This window comes from Panulirus ornatus, chromosome 48 (assembly GCF_036320965.1).
Source record: "Panulirus ornatus isolate Po-2019 chromosome 48, ASM3632096v1, whole genome shotgun sequence".
NCBI lineage: Eukaryota > Metazoa > Arthropoda > Malacostraca > Decapoda > Palinuridae > Panulirus > Panulirus ornatus.
This window is the reverse complement of record NC_092271.1, coordinates 15,651,184-15,678,362: the sequence shown is the minus strand read 5'-3', so window position 1 is coordinate 15,678,362 and position 27,179 is coordinate 15,651,184. Positions and strand designations below refer to the sequence as shown.

Below are 27,179 nucleotides of genomic sequence, written 5' to 3'. Positions count from 1 at the left end.
TAAAGCTCTCTGGCCATCTCTCCTACTTACATATGTATGCTTATGTATATCTCTCTTTTTAAACCAGGTATTCCCAATCACCAGTCCTTTTTCAGCACATAAATCTACAAGCTCTTCACCATTTCCATTTACAACACTGAACACCCCATGTATACCAATTATTCCCTCAACTGCCACATTACTCACCTTTGCATTCAAATCACCCATCACTATAACCTGGTCTTGTGCATCAAAGCCACTAACACACTCATTCAGCTGCTCCCAAACACTTGCCTCTCATGATCTTTCTTCTCATGCCCAGGTGCATATGCACCAATAATCACTCATCTCTCTCCATCAACTTTCAGTTTTACCCATATTGATCGAGAATTTACTTTCTTACATTCTATCACATACTCCCACAACTCCTGTTTCAGGAGTACTGCTACTCCTTCCCTTGCTCTTGTCCTCTCACTAACCCCTGACTTTACTCCCCAGACATTCCCAAACCACTCTTCCCCTTTACCCTTGAGCTTCATTTCACTCAGAGCCAAAACATCCAGGTTCCTTTCCTCAAACATACTACCTATCTCTCCTTTTTTCACATCTTGTTTACATCCACACACATTTAGACACCCCAGTCAGAGTCTATGAGGAGGATGAGCACTCCCCGCGTGACTCCTTCTGTTTCCCATTTTTAGAAAGTTGAAATACAAGGAGGGGAGGATTTCTGACCCCCCCGCTCCCATCCCCTCTAGTCGCCTTCTAAAACAAAGCAAAAAAAAAAAATATATATATATATATATATATATATATATATATATATATATATATATATATATATATATTTATTTATTTTATTTATTATACTTTGTCGCTGTCTCCCGCGTTTGCGAGGTAGCGCAAGGAAACAGACGAAAGAAATGGCCCCCCCCCCCCCCATACACATGTATATACATATGTCCACACACGCAAATATACATACCCACACAGCTTTCCATGGTTTACCCCAGACGCTTCACATGCCTTGATTCAATCCACTGACAGCACGTCAACCCCGGTATACCACATCGCTCCAATTCACTCTATTCCTTGCCCTCCTTTCACCCTCCTGCATGTTCAGGCCCCGATCACACAAAATCTTTTTCACTCCATCTTTCCACCTCCAACTTGGTCTCCCTCTTCTCCTCATTCCCTCCACCTCCGACACATATATCCTCTTGGTCAATCTTTCCTCACTCATTCTCTCCATGTGACCAAACCATTTCAAAACACCCTCTTCTGCTCTCTCAACCACGCTCTTTTTATTTCCACACATCTCTCTTACCCTTATGTTACTTACTCGATCAAACCACCTCACACCACACATTGTCCTCAAACATCTCATTTCCAGCACATCCATCCTCCTGCGCACAACTCTATCCATAGTCCATGCCTCGCAACCATACAACATTGTTGGAACCACTATTCCTTCAAACATACCCATTTTTGCTTTCCGAGATAATGTTCTCGACTTCCACACATTCTTCAAGGCTCCCAGAATTTTCGCCCCCTCCCCCACCCTATGATCCACTTCCGCTTCCATGGTTCCATCCGCTGCCAGATCCACTCCCAGATATCTAAAACACTTCACTTCCTCCAGTTTTTCTCCATTCAAACTCACCTCCCAATTGACTTGACCCTCAACCCTACTGTACCTAATAACCTTGCTCTTATTCACATTTACTCTTAACTTTCTTCTTTCACACACTTTACCAAACTCAGTCACCAGCTTCTGCAGTTTCTCACATGAATCAGCCACCAGCGCTGTATCATCAGCGAACAACAACTGACTCACTTCCCAAGCTCTCTCATCCCCAACAGACTTCATACTTGCCCCTCTTTCCAAAACTCTTGCTTTCAGCTCCCTAACAACCCCATCCATAAACAAATTAAACAACCATGGAGACATCACACACCCCTGCCGCAGACCTACATTCACTGAGAACCAATCACTTTCCTCTCTTCCTACACGTACACATGCCTTACATCCTCGAAATGAAATGAAAAATGAATGTCACATAATGGTTCAACCTCTGGCTATGGAAAAGGGAAATGTATAATTTATTTACACAAACGTCAATAGTAGTTTTCATCAATTTAACCACTGTATCATACTGCCTGGTCCACTTCTCTTATCATGAAACTGGAATATTGGCTTATGATGTTTCTCAATTGTCTTCATTACACAAAGTACAACCATATCTTGGATACATGAGGGTAGGTAGTTGGTCATCCACCATAATAAAGCCTTGACAGACCAAAAGTTTATCTGGACCTCAACTTTTCCAGTACATTCATGAAAAACGCCTTTTTGCTTTCCATCTCTATCACTTTGAAAAATGCTCCCTTTGTTCACATTTCAATGAAAGAATAAGCTTCAATGTCTAAGTTACATTCTTTTCCAATTTCACTATTTTCTTGTCAGAGCACCGTGTATGAAAACTATCACTCCAGTAACACAACTATAAACATTTACTTCCCCTTTAAAAAAGTTCTGGGGAAGTCTGTCTCGATACACTGTGGGTCACTCTACCACCAGGCGAGGTTTGTGTTGCAGTGGTTCTTAATTCACAAAAGTAGTAAGCATCACTGGTGGGCGGAAGAACATTCTTGTAACCAAAGCGAGGATCACAGTCCGTGCAACTACTTGTACCACCACGTCCAAGTATGTTCACCCGAAGCGGTTTCGTGCATGAATGTCGGGGTCCTTAAAGGATTATCATAAAAAGATAATGTAAGGAAAAAAAGGCGAACTCATGTCTTGTTACCCAGGCCGGAACACCCCCCCCCCCACATAATCCCCCTTAACCACATGGCACCCCCCACTTTACCTTTGATGGTCAGGTCCAGTGTGTCTTCTAGAATAGCAGAGGAGAGATGAAATTTTTGTGGTGGAGTTAGGATTAAAAAAAAAAATATGAATTGTTTGAACCTGATGAGCCAGATTGTCTCCAAGAAACATGTTTTGCTGCATGTACAGAGATATTAGATGCTAAATAAAATCACATGTACTCCTACTGAATGATGATTTCACCTTCATAGCTATCATCATGGGCTAGAACATTATTTCAGAGAGCAAAAATGGGTATGTTTGAAGATGTTGTAGTTCCAACAACATTATATGTTTGCGAGGCATGGGCTGTTGCTAGGGTTTTACAGAGGAGGATGGATGTGTTGAAAATGAAATGTTTGAGGACAGTATGTACTATGAGATGGTTTGATTGAGTAAGTAATGAATGGGTAAGAGAGGTTTGTGTAAATAGAAAGAGTGGTTGAGAGAGCAGAAGAGGGTGTGTTGAAATGGTTTGGACATATGGAGAGAATGAATGAGGAAACATTGACAAAGAAGATATATGTGTCAGAGGTGGAGGGAACAAGTAGAAGCGGGAGACCAAATTGGAGGTGGAAGGATGGAGTGAAAAAGATTTTGAGCGATTGGGGCCTGAGCATACAGGAGGGTGAAAGGCGTGCAAGGAATAGAGTGAATTGGAACAATGTGGTAACCAGGGTCGACGTACTGTCAGTGGACTGAACCAGGGCATGTGAAACATCTGGAGTGAACTATGGAAAGGTCTGTGGGGCGTGGTTGGGGATAAGGAGCTATGGTTTCGGTGCATTACTTATGATAGCTAGAAACTGAGTACGAAAGAATGTGGCTTTTATTTTTTTTTGTTTTTGTCTTTTTTTTGTTTTCCTGGCGCTACCCAAGCCTGAGCCAGGTACCCATTTTATCGAGTAACTCCTATGGGAGGATGAACAGCTGGGTTGACTGTGGACCTATTGCAGCATCCGGGATTCAGACATATGCACTCAACCCTGGGCAGCCCTTGAATGTGTCGCAATACACATATACAGATGTGTACATACTCATGCTTGTTTGCTGTCATCCATTCCCTATGCCACCTTGCCCTACAGGAAACAGCATAAATGCATGAAAGAAAAGATGAAAGTGATAACATACATATTCCTTTCTTCCACCCTACACCTGATCGCATCCCCCTGCATCATTGAAGTAGTTCCGGGAAGCAGGCGAAGAAAAGCCACATCTGTTCACATCCATATGTGAGCTGTCAGCACCTTATCCACATCCAGGGGACACAAACCTTTCCCTGGTTTATCCTGGATTTTTCATGTGATCTGGTTCAGTTCACTGACTGCACATTGACCCCAGTATACCATGTCTTTCCAGTTCACTCTTTTCTGTGCACCCTTTCACCTTCCTTTATGTTCAATCCCCGATCGCTTAAAATCTTTTTCACTTCATCCCTCCATTTTCAATTTGGTCTCCCCATTCTCTCTGCCATGGCTTACTTTTCATACCTCCACATCTAGCACATACCACATCTGCCACCATGTCAGCAAACACATTCAACGGTCTTTTAAGATACTCACTTCAAGCTCTCTTCACCTTATTTTTACTTATCGTTAGTAACACATTTACCCCCTACACCATCGTTCTCATTTGTTTTTGTTTATATCTTACTGTTAATCCCCCTCCAAGACATTTTTTTTTCTTTCTTATCCTTAAAGTTTACTTATACTTACTCACCCCAACTCTAATATACCCTTTTTTTTCAGCCTTGAACCTTTCTCTTGACCACCTCCTCTTTTCTCATATACATATCCCAATGGCTCACAGTACTTCCTTGGAATGAAATCCATACTTCTCCCTTTTCTCTTCCATTAGCAATGTAACATCCTCATCCTGCTACTTTCTTAACTGTGCACTTCCAACTATCTGCATGCCACACACTTCTCCCACACATAAAGCAGCGCTTCTCTAAATTCCTCTCATTCCTAACCCTGTCCATTAGCTCCCAGTCTGCCATCCTACACTTAATATCTCTTGGTATCTCTTCCCACAAGCCTCTTTTCCAAGCTCATTCACTTCCACCATCTTCTTGCCCTTATCAATTTCTCTTTTCCTAAAGCCTCTACAAACTTTCACCTGCACCTTCACCAAGTATGATTAGACATCCACTAGCTGCTCCTATTGAGCACATTAGCATACAAGAATCTCCTTTGTGTCCCTATCAGTTGGGACATGATCTGGTAATGCCTTATTTCCAGCACCCGACTCTCCCATGTATTCATATGTATGTCCCTCTTTTTAGACCCTTTATACCCAATCACTCATTAGCCCTTTTTCAGCACATGCCTCCACATGCTGTTCACCATTTTTATCCACAGTACTGGGTTCCCCATGTCCCCAAATATACCCTCAACTTCTATGACCTACTCTTACCTACAAATTATATTCATGAAATGTCCCCAAATATGCCCTTGACTTCTGCGACATACTCTTACTTGCAAATTATAATCATGAATATTTGATCCCTTGCATAAAGAATTGCTAGCACACTTACTTAGCTCCTCCCAAACACACTTCTCTTCCTATGTTCTTTTGTTTCTAGATGCATAAGCACTAAATATATTTCACCTACCTCTAATAATCCACGTTGAACCTCATCAGTCTGGGGCACACTTTTTTACAAACTTTCATTTTTTACAAACTTTCACACTTCCCCCCAACTCATGCACCACCAGTTTACCCCTTCCATAGCTCTCGCCCTCATGCTAACCTCTAACTTTAAGATATTCTCAAACCATTCTTCCCCCTTTTCCTTTAGCTTTGTTTCACTCAGAACTGCAACTTTCAGGTTTTTCTCATCATACACACTACTTATCCATCCCTTCCTTAATTGATTACATCACTGCACCCCACCCTGAGCCATTAAGGAGGATAAGCACTCCTTGCTCGGGTCCTTCTTCTGTTTTAACTTTCAGAAGTTAGAATACAAGGAGGGAGGTGTTCTTTACCATCACTTCCACCCCATGTTGTTGCCTCAGTGACACACGAAATACATGGGAAGTAATCTTTCTGCCCAGTCTGTAGGGATTTTTTTGTTAAACTCTGGTCCTGGGAACCACTGAATTTCCAAGGTTGGGCCATACAAGGTTTAAGTTGATTTGTTAGGTGGCACTGTTTGTATGGATATCATTTACATATACATTGCTTCCATTATTGCATTTGGTTCCCAATTATTAGTCAAGCATCTTTAAACATCTATATCCTTGATCAGTTTTCTCTCCAGTCTTTCTCTTCTATTACCTATTGCTTTACTCTGGGTGATCATTAGCGCTTATACACATGGCCACGACAAGCTCTGTGAACAAAAGTGTTTTGGGAGCCACTGAGTGGGTTTGTCAGCAGCTTTGATGCGAGAGATTGGTCTTTCTGATGGATAATTTGAAGATGAATGTGAGTAATGTTGTTGTGAAGGGTATAATTGTGGGGCATGGAGCATGGGTGAACAGCTTTTGGAATTGTGCGCTGAAGGACTGGTAGCTGGGAATACTTGGTTTGAAAAGAGGGACATGTATAAGTACAGTGAGTGAGGAAGGAAGATGGTAAGGACATTATTTGGATTAGGGGAGAAAGAATACTTCCCACGCATTCCTCACGTGTCATAGAAGGCGACTAAAGGGGACGGGAGCGGGAGGCTAGAAACCCTCCCCTCCTTGTATTTTAGCTTTCGAAACGGGGAAACAGAAGAAGGAGTCATGCAGGGAGTGCTCATCCTCCTTGAAGGCTCAGATTGGGGTGTCTAAATGTGTGTGGAAGTAACCAAGATGGGAAAAAAGGAGAGATAGGTAGTATGTTTGAGGAAAGGAACCTCGATGTTTTGGCTCTGAGTGAAACGAAGCTCAAGGGTAAAGGGGAAGAGTGGTTTGGGAATGTCTTGGGAGTAAAGTCAGGGGTTAGTGTGAGGACAAGAGCAAGGGAAGGAGTAGCAGTACTCCTGAAACAGGAGCAGTGGGAGTGTGATAAGAGTGTAAGAAAGTAAACTCTAGGTTGATATGGGTAAAATTGAAAGTTGATGGAGAGAGATGGGTGATTATTGTTGCATATGCACCTGGGCATGAGAAGAAAGATCATGAGAGACAAGTGATTTGGGAGCAGCTGAATGAGTGTGTTAGTAGTTTTGATGCACAAGACCGGGTTCTAGTGATGGAAGATTTGAATGCAAAGGTGATTAATATGGCAGTTGAGGGAATAATTGGTCTACATGGGGTGTTCATTATTGTAAATGGAAATGGTGAAGAGCTTGTAGATATATGTGCTGAAAAAGGACTGGTGATTGGGAATACCTGGTTTAAAAAGAGAGATATACATAAGTATACGTATGTAAGTAGGAGAGATGGTCAGAGAGCGTTATTGGATAATGTATTGATCGATAGGCACACGAAAGAGAGACTTTTGGATGTTAATGTGCTTAGAGGTGCAACTGGAGGGATGTCTGATCATTATCTTGTGGAGGCAAAGGTGAAGATTTGTAGAGGTTTTCAGAAAAGAAGAGAGAATGTTGGGGTGAAGAGAGTGGTGAGAGTAAGTGAGCTTGGGAAGGAGACTTGTGTGAGGAAGTACCAGGAGAGACTGAGTACAGAATGGAAAAAGGTGAGAACAAAGGATGTAAGGGGAGTGGGGGAGGAATGGGATGTATTTAGGGAAACAGTGATGGCTTGCACAAAAGATGCTTGTGGCATGAGAAGCGTGGGAGGTGGGCAGATTAAAAAGGGTAGTAAGTGGTGGGATGAAGTAAGATTATTTGTGAAAGAGAAGAGAGAGGCATTTGGACGATTTTTGCAGGGAAATAATGCAAATGAGTGGGAGATGTATAAAAGAAAGAGGCAGGAGGGCAAGAGAAAGGTTCAAGGGGCAAAAAAAGAGGGCAAATGAGAGATGGGGTGAGAGAGTATCATTAAATTTTAGGGAGAATAAAAAGATGTTTTGGATGGAGGTAAATAAAGTGCATAAGACAAGGGAACAAATGGGAACATCATTGAAGGGGGCTAATGGGGAGGTGATAACAAGTAGTGGTGATGTGAGAAGGAGATGGAGTGAGTATTTTGAAGGTTTGTTGAATGTGTTTGATGATAGAGTGGCAGATATAGGGTGTTTTGGTCGAGGTGGTGTGCAAAGTGAGAGGGTTAGGGAGTATGATTTGGTAAAGAGAGAAGAGGTAGTAAAAGCTTTGCGGAAGATGAAAGCCAGCAAAGCAGTGGGTTTGGATGGTATTGCAGTGGAATTTATTAAAACAGGGGGTGACTGTATTGTTGACTGGTTGGTAGGATATTCAAATGTATGTATGACTCATGGTGAGGTGCCTAAGGATTGGCAGAATGCTTGCATAGTGCCATTGTACAAATGCAAAGGGGATAAGAGTGAGTGCTCAAATTACAGAGGTATAAGTTTGTTGAGTATTCCTGGTAAATTATATGGGAGGGTATTGATTGAGAGGGTGAAGGTATGTACAGAACATCAGATTGGGGAAGAGCAGTGTGGTTTCAGAAGTGGTAGAGGATGTGTGAATCAGGTGTTTGCTTTGAAGAATGTATGTGAGAAATACTTAGAAAAGCAAATGGATTTATATGTAGCATGTATGGATTTGGAGAAGGCATATGATAGAGTTGATAGAGATGCTCTGTGGAAGGTATTAAGAATATATGGTGTGGGAGGCAAGTTGTTAGAAGCAGTGAAAAGTTTTTATTGAGGATGTAAGGCAGGTGTACATGTAGGAAGAGAGGAAAGTGATGATTGGTTGTCATTGAATGTTGGTTTGCAGCAGGGGCGCGTGATGTCTCCGAGGTTGTTTGATTTGTTTATGGATGGGGTTGTTAGGGAGGTGAATGCAAGGGTTTTGGAAAGAGGGGCAAATATGCAGTCTGTTGTGGATGAGAGAGCTTGGGAAGTGAGTCAGTTGTTGTTTGCTGATGATACAGCGCTGGTGGCTGATTTGTGTGAGAAACTGCAGAAGCTGATGACTGAGTTTGGTAAAGGATGTGAAAGAAGAAAGCTGAGAGTAAATGTGAATAAGAGCAAGGTTATTAGGTACAGTAGGGTTGAGGGACAAGTCAATTGGGACGTAAATCTGACCGGAAAAAACTGGAGGTAGTTAAGTGTTTTAAGATATGTGGGACTGGATTTGGCAGCGGATGGAACCATGGAAGCGGAAGTGAATCATAGGATGGGGGAGGGGGCAAAAATTCTGGGAGTGTTGAAAAATGTGTGGAAGTCGAGAACATTATCTTGGAAAGCAAAAATGGGTATGTTTGAAGGAATAGTGGTTCCAACAATGTTATATGGTTGCGAGGCATGGGCTATAGATAGAGTTGTGCGGAGGAGGGTTTATGTACTGGAAATGAGATGTTTGAGGACAATATGTGGTGTGAGGTAGTTTGATCGAGCAAGTAATAAAAGGTTAAGAGAGATGTGTGGTAATAAAAAGAATGTGGTTGAGAGAGCAGAAGCGGGTGTTTTGAAATAGCTTGGTCACATGGAGAGAATGGGTGAGGAAAGATTGACCAAGAGGATATATGTGTCAGAGGTGGAAGGAACGAGAAGTGGGAGACCAAATTGGAGGTGGAAAGATGGAGTGAAAAAGATTTTGAGTGATTGGGGCCTGAACATGCAGGAGGGTGAAAGGCATGCAGGGAATCGAGTGAATTGGAACGATGTGGTATACAGGGGTCGATGTGCTGTCAATGGATTGAACCAGGGCATGTGAAGTGTCTGGGGTAAACCATGGAAAGCTTTGTGGGGCCTGGATGTGGAAAGGGAGCTGTGGTTTCGGTGCATTATACATGGCAGGTAGAGACTGTGAATGAATGTGGCCTTTGTTGTCTTTTACTAGCGCTACCTCGTGCACATGTGGGTGAAGGGGGTTATTTCACATGTGGCGGGGTGGCGATGGGAATGAATAAGGGCAGGCAGTATGAATTATGTGCATGTGTATATATGTATATGTCTGTCTGTGTATATATATGTATACGGTGAGATGTATAGGTATGTATATGTGGTGTGTGTGGATGTGTATGTATATACATGGGTATGTGGATGGGTTGGGCAATTCTTTCGTCTCTTTCCTTGCGCTACCTCATTAATGCAGGAGACAGTGACAAAGTATAATAAATGAATTAATAATTCAAATTGAAAGACTTGCAAAAAAGAGAGAGTGACTTGGATGTGAATGTACTCAAAGGGGTATGTGATGGGAGTGTCTGATCATTACCGGGTGGAGATAAGGGTGAAGATTTGCAGTGGCTTTTGGAAGAGGAAATATGGGTAAGAAGAGGGTGGTGAAAATAGATGAGCTTGAAAAAGTTACTTCTGTGAATAGATACCAGGAGAGATTGAATATAGCATGGCAAAAGGTGAGAGTAAATGAAGTTAGGGGAATGGGTGAAGAATGGGTGATATTTAGGGAAGCAGTGCTAGCATGTTCTCAGTGTATGGGTGGTACTTACAGGGATTGAGTGTGAGTGATTGGGAAGTGTACTACTAGAGAAAGTGCAAGAAGTCATGAGGAAGTTGCATGGGCTGAACAATCATCCTAAACTTAAAGGATGCAAAATGGCATTTCAAGGTGATGCCATTTGGTTTATGTACAGGCCCACAAATTTTTTTGTAGCATGATTTTGGCTTGCTCAAAACTGATATCCTTTGAAGTGATGAATCTGGCTTACCTCAATGATCTCAAGATATTTTCAACGATTGTGGAGGAATATGCCAGACAAAGGGTTCAGGTCCAGAACTCCATTCATAATGGGGGCTTTTTCATCTTGGACAAGTCCAAATTAATTCCCAGTTAGAAACAGAGTGGAATTCTCAGATTAGCACCATTTGTCTCACCAGGAACAAAGTTTGTTACTACTTGAATGCTGCAATTGCCTTATTGTCCCAGACCTTGGTGCATGCATTTCACCCTCCTGCATGTTCAGGACCCAGTCACACAAAATCTTTTTCACTCCATCCTTCCATCGTCAGTTTGGTCTCCCTTTCTCCTTGTCCCCTCGACTTCTGACACATATATCCATATGCCTAGTAAAATCTCTTGGATATCTTTTGGCCTTACCATGGAGTATAAATGGTACCAATTATTTGTGCACCTTGGAACCTTGAATCCCCCATTTGGCAAGGATTATATTACTTGTGGAATAGAATCTTCTGTTATTTACTCAACCCAAAACCCAAGGCCCTATAATGTAGCACTTGATGTGAGAGAGGTGGCTTTTACCTTTGCCTTCCTTTGAATTCTTTCTTTGAAAAAGTATGAAGAAAAAGCAGTCATAAGGAGTCATCTTCTACTTTCAGCAGAGGGATCTTTAGACATTGTGGATTTACCCATTGTGGCTTAGGATTCCCCCTTTAGGGGAGATGGATTCCAGTGTACTTCCAAATTGCCATTGAGAGTGTTTATATTACTGTTATGTTAGGTTTAGTTTTTTTATGAAAGTATTTCTTTAAGCCCTTCTTTTTCAGGTGGGTGTGCTCTTACACTGAGTTGACAGACTGCAAAGGAGAGAAATGTAGGCTTTGAAAAATTTGAAACCTTTTCTCTTCAAGGCAAAGTTCAACAAGCATGTTATCCTGTTTTCTTTACCCTGACCTGCCTTCCTCTTTATCTTTTTGAAAAAATAAAAATATATACCATCTATGACTGCTTTTGGGGTGACACCCACATCTTTAAATTCTGAGCTGTTGGTTAGGGAGGGGTGACGTTCACATCTTTGGATTCTGAGCAGTGGGTTCGGGAGAAGTAGATCAGTTACATTATCTCTGGTGGTCTATCATGGTTGCATTGATTTTGAGTGGTGGTGAAGCTCATTACTTCCTCACTAGAATGCTGAGGGTTAAAAGGTCCTAATCATTATTTTCTTAGTGAGTTTTCAAAAGAAACTCATGCATACTTGACATTACCACAGAAATAAAAGGTATTTTGATCTTCAGAACCCACATTTTTCACTTCTGTCGTATAATATGGGAACATAGAGGGATTAGGGTGCTACTCTAGGCAATTTTAGTATTACCAAGCACCAGTTGATATGTTATGACCCATTTCAGGCCATACCTTTGAGGTCAAGGTCACAGCTGGGTGATTGTTGCCACCACTTGTTCTCCTGACATGTTTCACCTCCTTTCCAAAACACCCTCATCACTAGCAAAAGAGTGGTATTTGTACTGAGTGTGATTGATTGGTTGGAGTACAAGAGAAAGTGGTTAGAAGTCAAGAGAAAGGTACAAAAGCTGAAAAAAAGAGGGCAAATGAGAGAATATCTGTGAGAAAAGCTTGTTTGGTATATATATTTTTTCTGATATACATTTTTGTATTTTTCAACAGTGGAGAGGGTTCTCACCAATCTGGTAATAGTGAGGACCGCACACCCTCAGCAATGGCCCGAGCAGTGACAGTGCATGTGGACACGAACAGAGTCATGTACTTTGCTTAACTGTTTCCTTCCCTAGTCTGGCTCAAGGTTTACAACACCCTCGCAGAAGATAAAGTCTCATGGACATTTCTGCGGACCTTCTCGTCGATGGATCCTCTTCACTGTGATCATTTATGGATTAATGATCATGTAATAATGGGTTTGTTTGAGTTAGAGTCTCACAGATTAAACATTGTAATATGATTAAGACTTTCTAAGGAAGATCAGTTTTTTTTTTTTTTTTTTTTTTTCCCCCCCAATCTCTTCTATTATTACCCTTTGAAAAAGAGTTGTGGTTATTGGGCAGCCACAAGTTGGGACTTACCTGATATACTTGTTTTAAGTCATCTAATGTCCCCAGTTTAGGTATGGGACAGTATATTGCTGGCATTCCTGAGAGATGGCAGTTGGAAGCTAGGGTGTCTGACATACTGGGACAGGTTTTAATCATACGCTAAAGTCTGTGAGGTCAGCATTTTCTTTTATAAACCTGTTTAAAGTCACATTCTGGATTTTTGTAATGATAGAATCATGTACCTGCAGGATAGGGTGTAAAGGCTATTAGGATGTACCTGCTGATGTACCTCATGCCAGCAGTAATGGTGGCTTAAATACCACATGCATTTGTTGCATGTTCTGTCTCTTATGTGAAAACCACCCTGACAGAAGATATAAGCTTCCATTTTCTGTATGTCAAGTATTACTGTTTGGAAATGGGAGCATGGAGCCATAATTTGCATTATTGCACTCACAGGGTGCACTTATCCCTTTTAGTGAATTGTGCTTGGTAAATGACTTACGCAGATTGATCAGCAGTGATGAGGCTTCCATGAGTGTACTGTTGACATTTATTTTTCTGTAGTGAGAAATTGAATGGTACATCTATCTCAAGCTTCAGAATTACTGAACTCTCTGTGTTTTGCCAGTGTGTGAATGAAGCCGGGAAATCCAAAGCCACTATGACATGGGTTTTTTAATTATTTAAGGTAAAGACTCCTGCAGTCATGTTTTTACTGCCATTTTTTATTTATGGAGGGGTATACAACCCTCACACACACATGTGTACCTTCATTGTGGAGGCGGTGCTGTGATCTCCCCAGGTTCTGGGGTGAATACTGTTTCAGAGAAACGGTTTTGTAAATTTCATGTTGTGTGTTCCTTCACGTAGTGGCATTTTTCATTGTAGCCCTAATGATTGTCACTTGAAGAATCCCAATATGGGAATTGGATTTGGTTATATTCCAGTACGACATTATTTACCCCCTCTCCCCCTTTAATGGGATGCACCCCTCACTATTTACATGTGTACTTCCTAGTCTCGGGCCAGAACTATTGAATGTTGCTTTAAGTTTGGTGAAGGCTTAAAAGTGTTAACTTTATGAAGTATTTATTTGCAGTTTTGCGAAGCTTGCTTAATGATATTTTGGTTTAGATTTTCTTAAATACAACTTTCCATCTTACTGTTTGTGACATTTACTAGTACTGGTCTGAAACCATAAGATGCATAAATGCCACAGATATGTATATTAGGCACAGTTGCTACATGTATCAGTTTGCTTTCACATAAACGTGATGGCATATTTGGTTCATGCAACAAAACATTACATTTCACAAAGAGCAGCATGGGCTTGGGTGCCATATAGTTGTAATTATAGCTCATGTGATGCTATGAGGCAAGGTGCAGCTACATTCTAGTTTGACAGCCAACAGCAACTGTACTCCGCCAAAATCATGTGCGGATCCCCAGTCTTCCTGTGTAGTTACCAAACCCCGGGGTAGAATTAATAACATTTTCATGTACAGATTACTTCTGTATGAAGATATTGGGTCCATTAATGAAAACATTTTAGAAGTTTTATATGCATTTTTGAAGACATCTGCACAAATAAGCAGTAAAATTTATGTGTTTAGCACAGGAGTTCATAGTTAATCTGTCATCATGAAGTGTGTAGTGATTGAGTGCTCATTTTGGTATATTTATGGGAATTATAAACCTGTTAGTTCTAAAGGCAGATTTGAAAAGGTTGTTGAGATGCTGCATCAAAAGAGAAATAACTATCTTTGTTCATTCTCTTGCTAACTTTATTCCATCCAGGTTGGATGTGTCAGGATTGGCAGTTTTTGTCACTTGAAAATATTGGTTTTAACAGTGTAACTTGATTCATTCATAAAAGTAGCACAAAATTGCCAATCTTGTTTAGCAAAAGACTTTCAGAATCAGAATATTCTTATCAATGTTACCATCAGTAGAGCTGCGTCCACATAAGACTGGTAGTGAATCCTTACAGTGTTCATTCAAAATATTTCGTCCAGGTATTTTGGGGATTCTCCGGGTTGTCCGGTTGGCAATAACTTTTTTTTTTGTTCATGCATGATGTATTTTTCCAGTAGTGCATTATCCTTTTGTTGTATTCTTTCAATCCATGAATTTTTACACATTTCTCACCAGTAATTGTTTTAAGAATATGAACCAAATTTGAATGTTGTCATTTTCCAGTTTAGCATTATTGCACTTTAAGAGCTCTCACATTTTTGTAAAAAAAAAAAAGAAAAGAAAAGAATTATAATTGCTTTTAATTTCATGTCTACATTTTTCATCTTCATTTTTCGCTTTATTGCTAATGCTGTGTTTAAGTTTTAGATTCATATGGGTGACCCGGACCCCAGTACCCTGATAGTTTATAAAGGTCAGTTCAACTTCTTCCAACCTCTATGCAACAGTAGTCATAGAGATTGTAGGTTTTTTAAAAGTCCTTAAGTAAGCCCTGATTTTCTCCAGTGCAGCAAATTCAGTCACATGTTTGATGGCCCCTTGCCAAATCTCTTTCTTGATTTTGGTTACATTTTGTACAGGTGATATCTGTGGGCTTGTGGATATTTAGATATTGTGAGTTTATCTCTATGGGACAGTTGATCTTTTGCTTCTGGTTTGGTATTCCTCTCCTAGCTAGGGGAAAGTGGATTATTGCAGTTAATTTATTTGTTAATTTGGGTGTGACCAAAGACTGAAGATGCAGATATTTATATATATATATATATATATATAAGTCTTTTCTCTTGAAAATCTTTTAGTTTTTCTTTTAATTGGATCTAGGCATTAACCAAGTAGAGTAGCATTTATCTAGCATTAAGGAGAAACCATAGGTGAAACACAAAATGGCTGATTGGTGTGGTAAATTAGACAGCACAGACCACAAACAAAAGTGATTTAGGGTTTGTCCCTTGTGGATTTTATAATTCTTTTAATGATTTAAATGGTTCATATCAAAGGTTAATGAAGTACATATGCCGTTCTTTAATTTTTATGCACATAAAGCCTAGTTGTAAGTGAACTGTTACAAAATTTTATCATACAATTTTTCTCAGTGTAATTTTGGCATTGGCATGTCTTTAGATGTGACATTTATCAAGTGAAAAGGCTTGAAAAAGTTTTTTGTTGTCTAAGCCACACGTACATAATTGAATCCTTGATATATCATTGGATGTTGAAGGGGATATTAACTGTTCAAGCAGTGAGATAACCTAATATAAGTTGCATCTTAGACTGCTAATGCAATGCCATTTTCTCTCGTCGCTTCTTATTGTAGGAAGGCCCCACCACACCTCTCATTTAGAATGTTCCCACATGTATGTACACACACACACACACACACACACACACACACACACACACACACACACACACACACACACGACAGTGGTGGATGAATGAAGTAACTGACTGTGGACATGGTCATTGCAGAGAGCGTGCATAGAGAATGTTCTAGAGATGGGGCCTCATGAGTGTAAAACTCCCCCCCCACACAGTACAAATAGTTAATTACACACACACACATATGCACACACACACGCACACACACACGCACACACACACGCACACATGCACACACACACATGCACACACACACACATGCACACACACACACACACACACACACACACACCTGACTGAGACCAGTGTGCGTGTGTGTGTGTGTGTTTAAGTGTAGACACTCATAGGAGTAAAGACAAGGTAGGATATGGTTATGAGACAGGGCAACATGTCTATAAAACTCTTTTCATTTAACATAAAAAGTAATCACACACAAGTAAAGACATGGTAGGATATGGTTATGAGACAGGGCAACATGTCTGTAAAACTCTTTTCATTTAACATAAAAAGTAATCACACACAGTGTTACTGACTTTGATATAGCATGGGCCCACCCAGTGTAGGGCTCACATTGGTTCGAATTCTGTGCATGGCTGTAGGCCTACACTCAGTCCAGGTGTACATCCTCCCCTCAGGGCTGGTCAGTAAATGGGAACCTAGCTTAGGCTGGGTTATGCATATTTGTGTGTGTATGTGTGTGTGTGCTTGCACACAAAGGAGTAGACATGGTACATTTATACAAGTTAAGAGATGGGGCAACTTTAGTTGTCCCTATAACACACAACTAGTAATCCCTTACAAGAGGTAAACTTTCTCCCTGTATTGTACAAATATGTAATTACACACACACACACACACACACACACACACACACACACACACACACACACAGTATCTAATACTGTTGAAACCAGCCTTAAATGCTCAATCATGGTAAGATAAGTACATAATTTTTCCTCATCTTTAGCACAACAGAAATTAATTGAGAATTATTTCTCATCTTACAGTGTAAGATCATGAACAGTGGGGAAAAATGTTGGTTATATTGCATTGTATTTTAGCAATAACTCTCACTTGAACCTACTGAAGAAGACTGCATAATATCGACAGATCTGTTAGATTTTTAGAATACAGGCAGTCTCCAATGACCTTGGCTGAGTTTTGGCTAACATATCATTACTTTTAATTTTCAAAGGGGTAATTTCATTTATTAGCTTTTTGCAATCCTAGAGATGAATAAATTTGTAGGTATTATTGTTGTGTGTATTAGTCATGCCTAATTTAATTGTAGAAAATCATTGAAATTTATAGTGATAGTTGTTGTAATTAATGGTTAAATGTTTTTATTGTACACGTATGCTTGACTGACAGATTTTCCTTGGCCCCAATATGACAATAGGACTCCAGATATGAAGTGGTTGCCTTGAAAATTTTTGAATTGGATATGATTAAGCATATTCAGCACTCTAATGGCTCTGCATATAAGGTAAATTTTTAAATTATTTTAGTGCGGTTTGTTGAAGAAATTGTGAATGGTATGTCTTCATCCATTTTGATACAGACTTTGCATATTTAGAGTTACAATGGCAAAGCCATTAAGTTTTGTGTTCAGTCTTAGGGAAGGATAAAAGCCAGGTGTGTAAAGGTGCCCATCACTTGTAGTTCCATCAAATGATTTTAAAAGGATCAGATTGGGTCAGTTTTTGTGCTGTCAGCAATTAACCTTACCACAATTGTATGCTTCTGAAGTTAACATTTTGCTTGATTTTCTTCCTGGCAAACACAGACATTATGAATCTTGAAATTAAGAGTAATTCATATTTTAAAGTATGTGTTGTGTATTTAAACCTCCTGGGAATGAGTTGATTCTCACAACTAAAAATAAGGAATCAAAATATGTACCTTAGAACAGTAGAGTTAATGAGTAAGGCATAAATCATAACTAGTTCCTTACCAGTTCCTGCCAGTAACTGCAGTGTTATTGTCTATTGCTTCTCTTGTAAACAGCAGTATGAGAGAATATCTTGTTATTGTTTCCCCAATTCAGCTACTGCTAGTGATTATGGTGTATGTCAGAAGAATGGTTGTAGAATTTCTTATTATGTGAAGGATATTAACACTTGATGATTTCCTGGGAATATCCATAGAAATCCTAGCATTTAGGTTTCTATAACAAATTCATTTCACCTTTCAATATAAACATACTGCTGTAACAGTTTGCCATTTGAAGTTACCTGCTTGTAATTCGTGTTGCTTTATATTTGTAACATTTTTAAGAGATGATCACCAGATTTAGTGGATATATTTAGCTGTCTTAGACTAACAGCTGTAATGTACTTCACATAAGTGGTTGATTCTTATTTTTTATGTGGAGGGGCACAGGTGGAGGTGGGAACAATCAGCTTAGTGACCACTTTCCACCTCCACCTAATAGTGCCTTTACCCACATATAATCTTTCTGCAGGTATACCAGAAGTTTGTTCCTTGTTTTTGGAAAAAACGAAAGGTTTCTATATTTGAAGGTGTGTCATTGATGGTTGTTCACGAAAGGTACCTTATTTTTCAAATGTCATCAGAGTAATTTTTAGTTGTGAGGTAAATGATCAGTTCATGTTAGGTAACATAAAGGCCTTAAATATGCATTTCTATATGAGTCTTTTTGGTAAAATTATATTGCTTGACCCTTTCTGATTCTATTTCAACATTCCTCCAGAACAGGCAAGACATGAATTGCATTATTTCATTTATGATTTGCTCATTTATTTTACTTTTCTAATGTGTGCTAATTAATGAGCAACCATGTAAGAACATAAGCCATGATATCCATCAGGTACATGTGATGGTGCTAGGTTTCCATTTTCAGTGCTCTGTTTTATAAAATTATAAAGGCATGATTCCATTAGCATTAATAATAAGTATCACTAGTGATACTAGACTCTATCTGCGAGAGGTTACACTGCAAGTGATATGTCTCCTTTGGTAAAGTTTTATCAATGGTCATAGAAAGAAAATCAGTACAGTCTTCTAAAAGAACTTACTATAAAACGTCCTCTACAAAAAATTCATCCACCTGTCTGGTCTTGCTCCCACTCTAAAGTAAATATGAGAAAGCTGTAGGCCACAAAAGAAAGCACTCAGAACAATCACTAGCTGTGTAGCAACCATAAATACTTAGCATTTATGGAGTGAAACAAACTAGCATTTATGGAGTGAAACAAACATCCTCTCATTACTGTCTCATCTCAACATATTCAGCACTCAGTTCATTGCAGCAGCACTAGACCCCCTTCTCATCCAAACCACTCCATAACTAACCACCAGCACCTAAGCAAAAATGAAAAGCCTTCCCCTGCCTTACAGTTCACCTGCCTCCACTTAGGGATTCCCCTCACCCCCATCAAGTGTAATGCTGACAAAACACAAACCCACTGAAATGACCTGACTATCAGTAAACAGTTACCCACTCAGTCAAAAACATTACCCCACTAGGAATGCCTCCACCAGAAACTACACTTTCAAGACAAACACAAGTCTTACTTTCTTGTCAGTGCTCTGGACATTACCCATATCTTCAGTACTACAAACACTGATTCAACATATCCCAAGATCCTTCATACTCATGATGCAACATCCACAACATTGACACAAGCACTTACTGCTCAGATGTCCTGCACTTTCCTCACTTAGATGCATCTACAGCATTACTACTCTTTTTGAGCCTGCTTCCTTATTGCTGCAGGAGTTTTGTGACAATAGAAGGGACTCCTGGGATAGGAAGTACGTATAGAGTATCTGTCAGACAAAACGTTTGGGACCAAGGGACTTCAGTTTAGTGGATAATTACATAAAGTGGATACTATCGTGAGCACATCTCTGAGGAGAGTATGTAATAAACCAGACTATTTGCATGTTAGGTTTTATTAGTATTTTCTGCAAATTTCTGTAATTTTTAAATTGTGAATTAGGTAAAATCGTACTTAAGAGAATCATGTTGAAGAAAAACATGAAAAATGCAATTAATGTATTATTCACCAAATATAAGTAGGGTGTATCTATCTATTTATCTATCTATATATATCTGATACTGTGGCAATAGATCCTCCATAACCAGTTAATTCCCATGCCATTTCTTAGCCTTGTGCCTCACCCTTAGCAGGCTACTAGCAGGGGGCAACTGTAGTGCACTGTTTATAGAGGCTCCAACCTAATGTTCCTACTAACTATTTCTCGCTAATGCTCCTGCCTAATGTTTTTACCTACTTCTTCAGCCCATTGTTTCTACCTCATGCTCCTGCATAAATATTCCTTCATGTTACTTTTATTGTTGCTCCAACCATTTTGCTAAAAGGCAGGAAAATATAGTTATGAGGAATATAAGCTGTGTGAGTTAATTGTTTTTAAGTGTTATATGTTACAAGGAAAGATTGCATGTTTGTGAACAGAATGCCAGTAGTCCATGTGTGGATGAGACACTACGCACGCGTCCATCACTAAACCTCATGATACCGAACTGATTGTCTCAGATGTAAATATCTTGCATCCAAGCATTCATTTATTTTGTAATACTTATATTTTTTCCACCCATTTTCACCATTGTTTTTAAGACTGTGTAATTTATTATTTGTTCAGAGTTGGGTAAGAACCTACCATTAAGGATTAAGTGGACAAATACATATGCAAAAATATGATATCCCATATCATGTAGTAAATATAATTTGAGTTTTGCACAGTTGCTAGCTTCTTCACCTTGTTTGTTTCTTTGTCTTATTTTCTTTTCTATCTTCTTTACTGTATCACCCATTTTTGTCATTAGCCATGTGAATATCTCAGTAAGTATTAGTTCTTGCATTAGGTAAGAACTAGTTGAAGAGAAATATGTACAGTCTCTGTTTTTTTAAGGAAAACAATGCTAGCCTCACTGGGATCATAAGCATCCTTGTTCTATGCACGTCTTCAGTTTCTACATTCATGTTCACTTTTTTTTTTTTTTTTTTTTTTTTTTTTTTTTTTTTTGAATTATTGTTATTTAAAGTGTTAGATAGGAACCTACTGTTGACAAGCTTGTGAGAGTATATGAAAATTACACTTTACTGTACAAGTCACCAATTAAGATTTGATTGTTTTGAAATGCAGTCAGTCACAAGTAGGTAAGAATTAACATATCTTGTTTTGAAATGCAGTCAGTCACGAGTAGGTAAGAATTACATATCTGTCAACTATTTCCTCTTATATTTTGCTGAATGTGTAGATGTTTATTGATTTTTGCATTGGATAAGAACCTTCTGAAATATGTAGAAAGAATACTTGAAATATATATTTTACCATGCTATTCCCTGATTATCAGGTGAATGTTTTGAACTGATAATTGCAAGTACAAATTTGATCGTAGCTATTTACTCCAGTATTGTTTTTGATATGAAATTGATTATTAATTCATACATTAGGTAAGAACCTGAGGAGATATGTGTAGAAAAAGTATATGAAAATTACAATTTTCTGTTTCATTGACTGATTTTTAGTGAATAACTTTGAGTGAAGGCAATTCTAGCCATCCTTTGATTGCAAACATATATGTTTCATGAGGCACTTTCATTTGTATTCTCATTTCCCCTATGATTTTTATGATCATATATACAATACTTAGTTCATAAATCAGGGAAGGACATGCTGGAAAGTAATGTGTAGAAAAGATATATGAAAAATAAGATTTACCATACCATTGGACATTTGGAGAGGATGAGTGAGTTAAGGATTACTAAGAGGGTATACATGTCAAAAGTGGAAAGCACAAGAAAAAGGAAGAAATTGGGTTGTAAGGATGGAGTGACAGAGAGTTGTAAGGATGGAATGACATGTTTTTAAGTCTCAGGGCCTAAACATGCTGGAGGATGTGAGGCACACAAGGGTAGAGGGAATTAGAGCAATGTGGTTGATATTGGACAACATGCCTTCAGTGGGGTAAACCAGGGTATATGAAGCAGTCATGGGAAATAACTGATAGGTCTGTGGAGCATGATTGTGGAAAGGTGGCTTTGATTTCAGGTTATTATACACAAAAGCTAGAGAGTGGATTTGAGCAAAAGAGCCCATTTTGTCATCTTTTCCTACCACTACCTCACTGGTGTGAGAAATGGTGAAGATGTAAATCTCAGGCTTCCCTCCAGAAATTCATATCAAGGGTATAGCTACAGCAAAAGAGTTTCTGCTTCTCCTTACATGCCTCCCTCACATACACCATTCCATGCATTCTTTCCCCATTTCTCTCCAGTACTCTTCCACTCCCTTTCCCCATGTTACATGTGGTTTTCTCATACCAATCATACTATCCTACACTCTTGGTAAACTCTCTGTCTTTCATTCCTTCCACATGCCCAAACCACCTCTATTAAATTTCACCTGCTCTATCACTCCACAGTTCATTCCCTTTGCATTTCCTGCCATACCAAGTCATACACCCCCTTATTACTTTCTTCACTCCATCTAGTCTTACCACATACTTGTCTCCAATGATTAATTTCCACAGCCTGGATTCTTGACCTCTGTGACTCATCCCATGTTTATATTTTGGCTGTAGAGGTCAAGGTCAGGAGAATTATGCTGTCCCTTAATCCTTTCTTCACTTTCATGCTTACACCTCTACCTTTTATTAATCTGAAGGGACCCAGTGACTCTTCTACTCTGTACTCCTCTCCCTTATCTCCTTCCATATCACCAGACTTACCCAAGATAGCTTTCAAATACTTTTGTTTTTTAACCTCTTACAGTCTCTCATCCCCCATATCGGTAATACAGTTTAATACAATTTCTTTTCTCACTCTGTAGGGCTTTGCAGAATCTATACTTTCATTTTATTTATTTTTTGTTAGTGTGTTTCCCTTCAAACACCACAACGTTACTTTTATTCACATTTACCTTCAATTGCCTATGCATACAAACTTCAACCTTCTGCAACTCCTCTTTACTCTCAGCAAACAGCACACTATCATCTGCAAACATGCTTGTTACTAGCCACCATACCTGAACACAGTCCATCTTTACACCCCTTTTCTTTCATTTTGCTTTCATCTGTCTTATCACTTTAACCATATATGTTAAAAAGCCAAGGTGACATCACAACCCCACCTCACACCCACATGTATACCAAAACTTTTACTCAAATCTCTGTCCACTCTTACGCATGTATTTGCTCCTCTGTAGAAGACTTTCACACCTTAACACATCCCATAAAGCATTCCACTCATCTTTGTCATATGCTTCTTCCAGATCCATAGAAGTTGCATACTACATCTTACCTTTTGCTAGATATATTTCCAGGGTCATTCTCACCACAAAATTTTGATCTGCACATCCCCTACCTTTCCTAAGACCTCCTTGCTCCTCACTCATTCTGCATTGTCACTTCCATCACGCTATCAATTAACACTCTTGCATATGTTTTTACTGTTATACTTAGACTTTTTTCATACATATTTTCCATTTCCCACATTAGAGAGGTAGCATTAAGAACAGAGGACTGAGCTTTAGAGGGAATATCCTCACTTGGCCCCCTTTTCCGTTCCACCCCATCACCTTTTACGACACACAGGGAATACATAGGAAGTATTCTTTTTCCTTTATCCCCAGGGATAACTTATCAGTCTTATTCCCCAATGATTACCATATACATCCTTAGCCCCTTTTCTTCTGAATAAAAGAACAACAATGAATCTCAGGCACATCCTTCGGCTTCCTCGCTAAATTACATACCAAATGCATCCACTTTATCACTTTCTTTTCCATACGTTAACATTTCAACTGTAATCCTATCCACTCCAGTTGCATTTCTTACCTTCAACCTCAGTGTTGCCCATTTTACCTTCCTATCTTGCCATAGGCTCTTGACCTACCTCACCTTCTCTTATAGTCATCAATTCTCAACACTTTCCATCTTTCTTTAACTTCCTCATTTTGATTCAGCAACTCCCTTACTTCTCATATTTTCATGTCCACACTTACATCCACCTCTTTCCTTTGCTGAACTTCCACAAAGACAATTCTTCTCTCCAAGACTATCACATTTACCTCCCTCACCACCTCATCTGTAAACAGATTAAGCAACCATGGTGACATTACACACCCTTTGTAACAAACTAACCTTCACATGGAACCATTCACTCTCATCTCTTCCAACTTTACACATACCTTACACCCATGATAAGAACTTTTCACTGCTTCCGGTAGATTTCCTTCCCTACCACATACTCTTAAGAGACCATCAATAATGCATCTTTGTCAGCCCTATCATATGCTTTCTCCATATACACATATATATACATAATCACCCATACTTATAGATATACACATATCACTATACACATTCATACTTGCATACCTTCATCCACTCCTGGTGCAACCCTACCCTACAGGAAACAGCATTGCTATTCCCTGCTTCAGTGAGGTAGTGCCAGGAAAACAAAAAAAAGGCCACGTGACAGTCTTTCGCTGTCATGTATAATGCACTGAAACCACAACTCCCTATCCCCACATCCAGGCCCCACAGACCTTTCCATGGTTTACCCCAGATGTCTCACATGCCCTGATTTTGTCCACTGACAGCATGTTGACCCAGTTATACCACATTGTTCCAGTTCACTCTATTCCTTGCACGCCTTTCACCCTCCTGTATGTTCAGGTCCCAATCGTTCAAAATCTTTTTCACTCCATCCTTCCACCTCCAATTTGGCCTCCTGCTGCTTCTTGTTCCCTCCACCTCTGACACATATATCCTCTTTGTCAACCTTTCCTCACTTATTCTCTCCATATGTCCAAACCATTTCAATACACCCTCTTCTGCTCTCTCAACCACTCTTTTTATTTCCACATATCTCTCACCTTTTTCTTACTTTCTCGATCAAACCACCACATACCACATGTTATCCTCAGACTTTTCATTTCCAACACATTCACATTCCTCTGCAAAACCCTGTCTATACCCCACACCTTGCAGCCATATAATATTGTTGGAACTACTATTCTTTCAAACATACCCATTTTTGCTCTGAGGTAACATTCTTTCTTTCCACTTATTCTTCATTGTTCCCAGGACCTTCACCCCTTCTCCCACCCTTTGACTTATTTCCATTTTCATGGTTCCATTCACTGCCAAGTCCACTTTCAGATCTAAAGCACCTCACTTCCTCACGTTTTTTTCCATTCAGACTTACCTCCCAACTAACTTGTCTCTCAATCCTGCTGAATGTAGTGACCTTGCTTTTATTCACATTTACTTTTAACTTTCTCCTTTCACACACTTATCCAAACTCAGTCACCAACTTCTGCAGCTTCTCATTTGAATCTGCCACCAGTGGTGTATCATCATTAACAACTACTGACTCATTTCTCAGGCCCTTTCATCCCCAACAGACTTCATACTCACCCCTCTCCCCAAGACTCATGCTTTTACTTCCCTCACCACCCCATCCATAAACAGATTAAAACAACCATGATGACATCATACACCCCTGCTGCAGACTGACCTTCACTTGGAACCATTCAGTCTTGTCACTTCCTACTCATACACACACCTTACACCCTTGATGAAAACTTCTCATTGTTTGCAGGCAAGACTTTCCATGAAGCATCTCGCTGAACCCTATCATATGCTTTCTCCAGATCCTTGAATGCCACAGACAGACAGACAGACAGACAGACAGACACACACACACACACACACACACACACACACACACACACACACACACACACACACACACACACACACACACACACACACACACAGATACACACACACATACACACACACACACATATGGTATTGCAGTGGAATTTATTAAAAAAGGGGTTGACTGTATTGTTGACTGGTTGGTAAGGTTATTTGATGTATGTATGATTCATGGTGAGGTGCCTGAAGATTGGCGGAATGCTTGCATAGTGCCATTGTACAAAGGCAAAGGGGATAAGAGTGAGTGCTCAGATTACAGAGGTATAAGTTTGTTGAGTATTCCTGGGAAATTATATGGGAGGGTATTGATTGAGAGGGTGAAGGCATGTACAGAGCATCAGATTGGGGAAGAGCAGTGTGGTTTCAGAAGTGGTAGAGGATGTGTGGATCAGGTGTTTGCTTTGAATGATGTATGTGAGAAATACTTAGAAAAGCAAATGGATTTGTATGTAGCATTTATGAATCTGGAGAAGGCATATGATAGAGTTGATAGAGATGCTCTGTGGAAGGTATTAAGAATATATGGTGTGGGAGGCAAGTTGTTAGAAGCAGTGAAAAGTTTTTATGTAGGATGTAAGGCATGTGTACGTGTAGGAAGAGAGGAAAGTGATTGGTTCTCAGTGAATGTAGGTTTGCGGCAGGGGTGTGTGATGTCTCCATGGTTGTTTAATTTGTTTATGGATGGGGTTGTTAGGGAGGTGAATGCAAGAGTTTTGGAAAGAGGGGCAAGTATGAAGTCTGTTGGGGATGAGAGAGCTTGGGAAGTGAGTCAGTTGTTGTTCGCTGATGATACAGCGCTGGTGGCTGATTCATGTGAGAAACTGCAGAAGCTGGTGACTGAGTTTGGTAAAGTGTGTGAAAGGAGAAGGTTAAGAGTAAATATGAATAAGAGCAAGGTTATTAGGTACAGTAGGGTTGAGGGTCAAGTCAATTGGGAGGTAAGTTTGAATGGAGAAAAACTGGAGGAAGTAAAGTGTTTTGGATATCTGGGAGTGGATCTGGCAGCGGATGGAACCATGGAAGTGGAAGTGAATCATAGGGTGGGGGAGGGGGCGAAAATCCTGGGAGCCTTGAAGAATGTTTGGAAGTCGAGAACATTATCTCGGGAAGCAAAAATGGGTATGTTTGAAGGAATAGTGGTTCCAACAATGTTGTATGGTTGCGAGGTGTGGGCTATGGATAGAGTTGTGCGCAGGAGGGTAGATGTGCTGGAAATGAGATGTTTGAGGACAATATGTGGTGTGAGGTGGTTTGATCGAGTAAGTAATGTAAGGGTAAGAGAGATGTGTGGAAATGAAAAGAGCGTGGTTGAGAGAGCAGAAGAGGGTGTTTTGAAATGGTTTGGGCACATGGAGAGAATGAGTGAGGAAAGGTTGACCAAGAGGATATATGCGTCGGAGGTGGAGGGAACTAGGAGAAGTGGTAGACCAAATTGGAGGTGGAAAGATGGAGTGAAAAAGATTTTGAGTGATCAGGGCCTTAACATGCAGGAGGGTGAAAGGCGTGCAAGGAATA

General features: G+C 39.8%; 1 protein-coding gene across 1 annotated transcript in view; it reads left to right on the top strand.

Annotated features, from left to right (window-relative positions):
• AGO1 (protein argonaute-2) overlaps positions 1 to 21,535 on the top strand; it is a 237,315-nt gene extending 215,780 nt beyond the window's left edge. The window contains exon 19 of the mRNA XM_071690453.1: positions 12,204 to 21,535. Coding sequence (XP_071546554.1) covers positions 12,204 to 12,312 — 109 coding nt within the window. The 3' untranslated portion in view covers positions 12,313 to 21,535. The remainder of the gene's footprint in view (positions 1 to 12,203) is intronic.
• Positions 21,536 to 27,179: the final 5,644 nt, after the last annotated feature.